This window comes from Boleophthalmus pectinirostris, unplaced genomic scaffold, assembly GCF_026225935.1.
Source record: "Boleophthalmus pectinirostris isolate CB_2022bp ecotype Guang Dong unplaced genomic scaffold, ASM2622593v1 HiC_scaffold_2, whole genome shotgun sequence".
NCBI classification, from domain to species: domain Eukaryota; kingdom Metazoa; phylum Chordata; class Actinopteri; order Gobiiformes; family Gobiidae; genus Boleophthalmus; species Boleophthalmus pectinirostris.
In genome coordinates this window covers 12,121,418-12,129,126 of record NW_026571152.1, presented here as the reverse complement: position 1 = coordinate 12,129,126, position 7,709 = coordinate 12,121,418, and the positions used below count along the sequence as shown (strand labels likewise).

The window sequence follows — 7,709 nt, the reverse complement described above, 5'->3', positions numbered from 1 at the left end:
TTGTATTCTATGACACCTGTGCATCATTGTTAAATGCACATTTTATATCACAATATTCTTAAAGTATTTAATAAGATGACATGCATTGACTCTGGTGCCCAATGAGAGCTGACGTCAGCGTGAACATCACAAAGTGGCACATGCTGCTGGCCCCTTATATGCATAGCTACAGATTTTTTTTCATTTGTACCAAAATGACTACACGGTATACACTGTGTGTACATTACAGTGGACGCATACTGGTGATGGTAAAAACTGGGGTAGATTGGAACAATGTCTTGAATCTGTAATCAAGAATAAAGATTGTTGAAACATGTATGAATCACTGTAAATACAACTTCACAGTGTAAATGAGAAGGAAACAACTACATTGTCTGACCGTGGGGGTTTAAGTGACCGTTTTGCAGAATGTCTTTTTGTTGCTTTCCTGAGTAATATTATTCTGAAGCAACTTTACTTTTACCTGAGTAAAGTTTTTGGTTACTCTACCACCTCTGATTGATAACCACTTCTTAAAATAATTTCCTTTAAGAGATAAATATTGATTTGATTTTGATGCAGTAAAACTAACAGAAAAAGTAACAGAAGAATAATACAATTTACCTCTAGATCTATTTAGTTTATCTTTAACTTCAAAATGCTAAATGGTAAAATATACGTCGGAACCGTTAGTCTTCAGTTGTTTGTTGCACCTCCGGTAGGGTTTATTTTGGAGTAGCTTCAAGATGGCGTCGGGCTGCTCGTTCTGATTTTCGTGTTTCATGTAAGTATAAATTTAAGCCTCAAATTCATTTTTTAAATGCACGTAAACTAAGTAAATGTCTTTTACTTTAAATCTCCTTTGTCAATGTCACATTTGACGAGCTTTTCTCAAAATAAAACGGTGCAGGTTGTCCTACTGGCAGGGAAAATGGTAACTACCTACACTAATCTATATTTGTGGTGACAACGTAGTTCGTTTTTAGTTTAGTTATTGTGTATTTTATACATACATACATACATACATATATACATACATACATACTCAAAATTATTCATACCCCTGACAAATTTTGACTTGGTTACTTTTATTCAACCAGCAAAACTATATATATACATACATATATATATATATATATATATATATATATATATATATATATATATATATATATATATATATATATATATATATATATATATGAATGATTTTGGACATGCCACTTTTTGTTCAAATGTAAATAAAAGCTGAGAAATATTTTTTTCCACAATGATACCTCTTTTATCTTCTGGGAGATACCTGTATTATTTCCAATCAAGAAAACACCTGCTGGTTGAATAAATAAATAAATAAATATATATATATATATATATATATATATATATATATATATATATATATATATATATATATATATATATATATATACATATATACATACACACACACACTTGAGGAGTTGTGAGACCATTGAGAAAATATTGTTTTGTCCTTTGCAGGATCATGTACACACTTTTTGAAGATGAGTGACAAACGTCAGAGAGCCAGAGTGCAAGGCTCATGGGCACAGCAGAAGCCGAGACCCAAACCACAGACTGCAGGTAAAGAAAGACCGTTAGATAGCCAAAGCAAGATTAGACTTTTCGATTTACTGAAATAACATGGGAATATTTGGACTCTGAATTTGCAAGAAGGATATTTAAAGTGCATATGACCAGTTAGATACTATCCATCCATCCATCCATTTTCGTCCGCTTATCCGGGGCCGGGTCGCGGGGGCAGCAGCCTAAGCAGGGACTCCCAGACTTCCCTCACCCCAGACACGTCCTCCAGCTCCTCCGGGGGAATCCCGAGATGTTCCCAGGCCAGCCGAGAGACATAGTCCCTCCAGCGTGTCCTGGGTCTTCCCCGGGGCCTCCTCCAAGTGGGACATGCCCGGAACACCTCCCTAGGGAGGCGCCCAGGTTTTAAGGCATCCGGAACAGATGCCCGAGCCACCTCAGCTGGCTCCTCTCGATGTGGAGGAGCAGCGGCTCTACTCCGAGCTCCTCCCGTGTGAGTGAGCTCCTCACCCTATCTCTAAGGGAGCGCCCAACCACCCTGCGGAGGAAACTCATTTCGAGCGCTTGTATCCGCGATCTCGTCCTTTCAGTCACTACCCAGAGCTCATGACCATAGGTGAGAGTAGGAACGAAGATTGACCGGTAAATCGAGAGCTTCGCCTTTCGGCTCAGCTCCCGCTTTACCACAACGGTCCGATACAGCGACCGCATCACTGCCGAAGCTGCACCGATCCGCCTGTCAATCTCACGTTCCATCCTCCCCTCACTCGTGAACAAGACCCTGAGATACTTGAACTCCTCCACTTGAGGCAGGGACTCTCCACCCACCCGGAGAGGGCAAGCCACCTTTTTCCGGTCGAGAACCATGGCCTCGGACTTAGAAGAGCTGATCCTCATCTCAACCGCTTCACACTTGGCTGCAAACCGCCCCAGTGCACATTGCAGGTCCTGGTTCGATGAAGCCAACAGGACAACATCGTCTGCAAACAGCAGAGATGAAATCCCGTGGTCCCCAAACCGGACCCCCTCCGGCCCCTGACTGCGCCTAGAAATTCTGTCCATAAATACAATGAACAGAACTGGTGACAAAGGGCAGCCCTGGCGGAGTCCAACATGCACCAGGAACAGGTCTGACTTACTGCCGGCAATGCGAACACAGCTCCTGCTCCGGTCATACAGGGACCGGACAGCCCTTAGCAAAGGGCCCCGGACCCCATACTCTCAGAGCACCCCCCACAGGACACCGCGAGGGACACGGTCGAATGCCTTCTCCAGATCCACAAAGCACATGTGGACCGGTTGGGCAAACTCCCATGAACCCTCGAGCACCCTATGGAGAGTGTAGAGCTGGTCCAGTGTTCCACGGCCAGGACGAAAACCACACTGGATCCGAGGTTCGACTATCGGCCGGATTCTCCTCTCCAGTACCCTGGCATAGACCTTACCGGGAAGGCTGAGGAGTGTGGTCCCCCTATAGTTGGAACACACCCTCCGGTCCCCCTTCTTATACAGAGGGACCACCACCCCGGTTTGCCAGTCCAGAGGTACTGTCCCCGACCGCCACGCGATGTTGAAGAGGCATCTCAGCCAAGACAGCCCTGCAACATCCAGAGACATAAGGTACTCAGGACGGATCTCATCCAACCCCGGAGCCTTGCCACCAAGGAGCTTGCCAACCACCTCAGTGACTTCAGCCAGGGTGATGGATGAGTTCATCTCCAAGTCCCCAGAAGACGTGACAGTGGGATTGAGGACATTCTCAAAGTATTCCTTCCACCGCCGGACAACGTCCCCAGTTGAGGTCAACAGCTCTCCCCCCGCACTGTAAACAGTGTTGGTGAAGAACTGCTTCCCCCTTTTGAGGCGCCGGACAGTTTGCCAGAACCTCTTCGAGGCCGTCCGATAGTCCTCCTCCATGGCCTCCCCGAACTCCTCCCAGCTCCGAATTTTTGCCTCCGCAACCGCACGGGCTGCAGCACGCTTGGCCTGCCAGTACCCGTCAGCTGCCTCAGGAGTCCCCCAAGCCAGCAAGGCCCGATAGGACTCCTTCTTCAGCTTGACAGCATCCCTTACTTCCGGTGTCCACCACCGGGTTCGGGGATTGCCACCGCGACAGGCACCACAGACCTTACGCCCACAGCTCCGAGCAGCCGCATTGACAATAGAGGCAGAGAATGAAGCCCACTCGGACTCCATATCTCCAGCCTCCCCCGGAATCCGGGAGAAGTCCTCCCGGAGGTGCGAGTTGAAAGTCCCTCTGACAGAGGGCTCCGCCAGACGTTCCCAACAGACCCTCACTACACGCTTGGGCCTGCCAGGTCTTTCCGGCTTCCTCCTCCTCCAGCGAACCCAACTCACAACCAGGTGATCAGTTGACAGCTCAGCCCCTCTCTTCACCCGAGTGTCCAAGTTAGATACTAATTTCAAAAAAATATTTCACTAAGATTTTTACTAAAAGTTGTCCTGGTTGGACACGGGCAGCAGATGTAGCACTAATTCCATAACTGTTACCAAGAAACCTTACTGTTTACAAGGGCCAAAATCTGGCCAAATTATGCAAAAGTTATGATCAAACTAATAAAAATAAATACCTTTATTTATTGATGACATAGGTTCTGTTTTAGAACTCAGCTCTAATTCCTGTATTTTTGTACGTTTCTTCAACATTTTTCCATAAAAATGCCACTTAACTAATGTAAAACTTTTATAAACATTTACAGTCAGTACTACCCCACCAAGCCAAGCCAGAATTAGAAAAACGTGAAAACCTGTCATATGCAGTTTAATGTTTTTGTAAATGTGCAGTTCCTGTGCAGAGTGAGCAGAGGGCACTGTGGGCTGGAGGACTCCAGAGAAAATCACCTGAAGAGAAGAGTTTTGAGTTCCAACGTCCCACACAGGTTATATATAAATGAAATAGCAAATATAAAACTAAATCTGCACTATGCAATTTTTCTGTTGTGGGATCTGGATGTAGATAGAATTGCCTAGAATATTCCACAATATGGCATCAAATTGATCTATCTCTTGTATTTATTCAATGATTATTTATTGCTCAAACACATTCTGGATGGTGGTTCTCAAGATTTTACCATCAAGCACCACATAATTTAATATTTGGCTTTCTAAGTACCACCAGGTCTAAGGCCAGACTTTAACAGGCCTAAATTGGGGTTAAATTTTGTCTGAAAATAAAATTTAGGAGAATACAGGATTGCTCAAACATTCAGGAACCACTAAAAACAATTCTGAGTAAGATCCTGATGAGGGAACACTGTTAGAACATAGTTAAAACCTCATTAAGTTAATTACATTTTTTATATTTAAAACATATTAATAATACATTCTATTAATCTTCAATTGACAGTATGTTGTCTTTTCAGCTGCTCAGAGAGATCCCTCCAGAGAGAATCATAGAGTAAGAAAACATTCAAAACTCTATCAGAATTCACATTTTTATTTTTGTAATTTAAATGTATTCTTTTTTCTGTTCTCATTTTCACAGTTCATCCGGTGATTATGAGATCAGCTCTGGACCCTCGGGAGTCTCCAGGTCTGATTATATAATTGATAGCCAAAACCTTTATTGCATTTTTATGTTACACAAAACAAAACAAAAAATTACAAAAACAGTGAGCTGTAAATTGACATTAAAAAAAAAAAAAGTCATTTCTACATTTAAACAGATGCAGAAACAAACACACATTAGCATTGTGCATTATTCTCAACTCTCACATGAAACATTTAGGTCCCCCCACATAGAAAAAAAAAATACTTTACTGGTCTCATAAGTAAACAAATAGAGTATTTCACTGGTTGTTAAAGAAGGCATACTGTGCTTGTGTCTGCTGTATAGTTATAATCTATGACACCCATCATTATGTTATAATATGCAATGCATACATTTGGAGAACGAATAAGTATACCAAAGTGGGTGTGCACCGGTGGCATTGAAAACGGGTAGATCGGTAAAATTATGTCTTAAAAATTAGCTATTAAAGATAGCTCAAACGTGCATGACTCACTCCAAATACAGCGGCAGATGGTAAATAAGAAAAGGCAAAAGTGTGGATTCAACAGAGAAGATTTAGTTTTGCTAAAGTAGAAATTATCATCTGAGATTTCTAAGTTGTCTAAATCAAAGCCCCTGTGATATTCTGTTGAATCCACCAGAGGGCAGTACATACTTTTTCTGTAAAGTCTTCACTTTTTTAAGGAGGAACGTTATTCTGCAAAATTGACTTTCTTTCTTTTATATTATAATGTTTCCCCAAGAAAAACATGCCTGAAGAGATCTGCGTAATTTAGCGATCTTTCCTGGGCTCTATTCAAACCCCCATTATGGTTAACTGTATGGTTCTCTGTCCACAACTTATAAAACATGTTAATACGTTGTTTTGGGTGAATATAAATTAGCATTGTTAGCAGTTAATACCCCATAGAAGCAAAATACTTCAAAGAAAGTTTTGTTTTTTGTTTTGTTATTTTTTTGCAGACTTCGACTGATCTACAACTACCTGTCCACAGAGGAAGCTGACTGGATGTTTTCCAAACTCCTCAATGAACTGCCCTGGAGCCAGAAGACCAACTACAGACTGGGTTAGTCCTGATTTAGTCCAGGATTAGACTTTGTTAAATCCTTTTTGAACCTGTTTCAGACACAGTTTAGTCCTTGGTTTAATCCTGGTTTAGTCCTGACTAAGTCCTGGTTAAGACCTGGTTAAATCCTAGTTTAGACCTGGTTTAGTCCTAGTTTAGTCTTAGTTTAGTCTCTGCTTTGTTTAAAATACTTTGTTTATTCAGACATTGTTGAAAGATTTTCATTCACTCCTGCTGTTTTTCCTCTAAATGCGCTCTGTTTTTCTTCCCCCTCTTTATTCTCTATTCTTTCTTTTCTCTCTCTCTCTCTCTCTCACCAACCCTCCCTCCGTTCCTACTGTCCCTACTGTCCCTCTCTCCCCCTCTTCCTCTACTCTCTCTCTCTCTCTCTCTCTCTCGCTCTCTTTACTGTATAAAGTGTTTGTATAAATTCTAACTAGTGAGTCAGATTTTCCACTCTCTCTGAGGACTAAGCCGATAGGAGCCACTTTAGGTTTAATCTCACAACATGCACTTTTTACATTTGTATTAGATTTTATTAAATATTTTTCTAACCAGGAAAGTCACAGACAAAACTCCACAGATGTCAAGATTGCTAACTACCCTGACACAGAAATAAATTCTCATGTACTCTGAGCAGACTTGCCTCTTCACAGATCTGACTTGGCTTGGTGCTTGTATATGAGCTTAATGCCATACTGTGGCCATATGTTCAGTGCTAACACAGAGCACATTTAGATCACCATGTCACCTTTCATTGTTTTGAAAATGCTATATTCGCTGAATACAACGTATTAAAATGTTTTATAAATTTCGTTTTTGAAGCTCTCTGCGCTAAGTCACTCCCCCTTCAGAGTCACATCACAAACAGTTCGCATGCATCCCACTAATGAAACTACTTCACATCACAAAAGGTTTGTTAAGTTGGAGGTTATTGTTTTGTATCCTGCTTTTGTATATTTATGGAGAATTGTCATGTAGGAGCATGGGTGATGTAGGCTTGTGGATGTTGCCACAGGCTCGTACTACTAACCATAAGAAGAGTTCAAATAGGACTCAAGAGAAATCAGTAGATTACTCAAACATGCATGGATGGCATCTACCATTTGTCTTTTGTTTAGATGTTCCTTCTGTTCCAGGAGAGGCCTATGAGGAACCTCGACTGACCTGTTGGTTTGGAGACCTGGCATATACCTACTCCCACTCCACTATGAATGCCAATACAGAGGTACACACATCCCATAATACTATCAGCTCACCTTAAAAGTGAAACTAAACACCTAAACTCCACCCAAAAGCACATTTCAAATTGAGCTGATAAACTGGGCAGTACCTGGAAGGCTAAAGGGGAGAGTGAGATGGGAGAAGGGGTGGGGTCTGGAGCATTGACTGTATATGTAAATGGACATAGCTAATGTGCTAGCTGCCGCATGCCAAATAGAAAGTCTGCATGCAGGCTCTTCCGACCCTGGCTCCCATTGACTTACATTGGAATATTGCCGTCCCTCTCTCAGTGACTGCTGCTTTGAGCCTCATCATTTTGGTCTTAAATTGCTATTTTGTACTTC

At 42.1% G+C, this 7,709-nt stretch overlaps 1 protein-coding gene across 2 annotated transcripts; it reads left to right on the top strand.

Moving 5' to 3' along the window:
- Nucleotides 1-671: 671 nt before the first annotated feature.
- Nucleotides 672-7,676, top strand: alkbh3 (alkB homolog 3, alpha-ketoglutarate dependent dioxygenase). Of its 2 annotated transcripts, none has more exons than XM_055155986.1 (7): nucleotides 672-763; nucleotides 1,480-1,581; nucleotides 4,348-4,442; nucleotides 4,926-4,960; nucleotides 5,048-5,095; nucleotides 6,038-6,141; nucleotides 7,281-7,676. In XM_055155986.1, exons 2-7 carry the CDS (start codon nucleotides 1,503-1,505, stop codon nucleotides 7,403-7,405), a joined length of 486 nt encoding a protein of 161 aa, XP_055011961.1. In that variant the 5' UTR covers nucleotides 672-763; nucleotides 1,480-1,502; the 3' UTR covers nucleotides 7,406-7,676. The 2 variants fall into 2 exon arrangements, with proteins under 2 accessions (XP_055011961.1, XP_055011962.1); XM_055155987.1 differs by lacking the exon at nucleotides 7,281-7,676 and adding an exon at nucleotides 6,967-7,259.
- The last annotated feature ends 33 nt before the right edge of the window (nucleotides 7,677-7,709 follow it).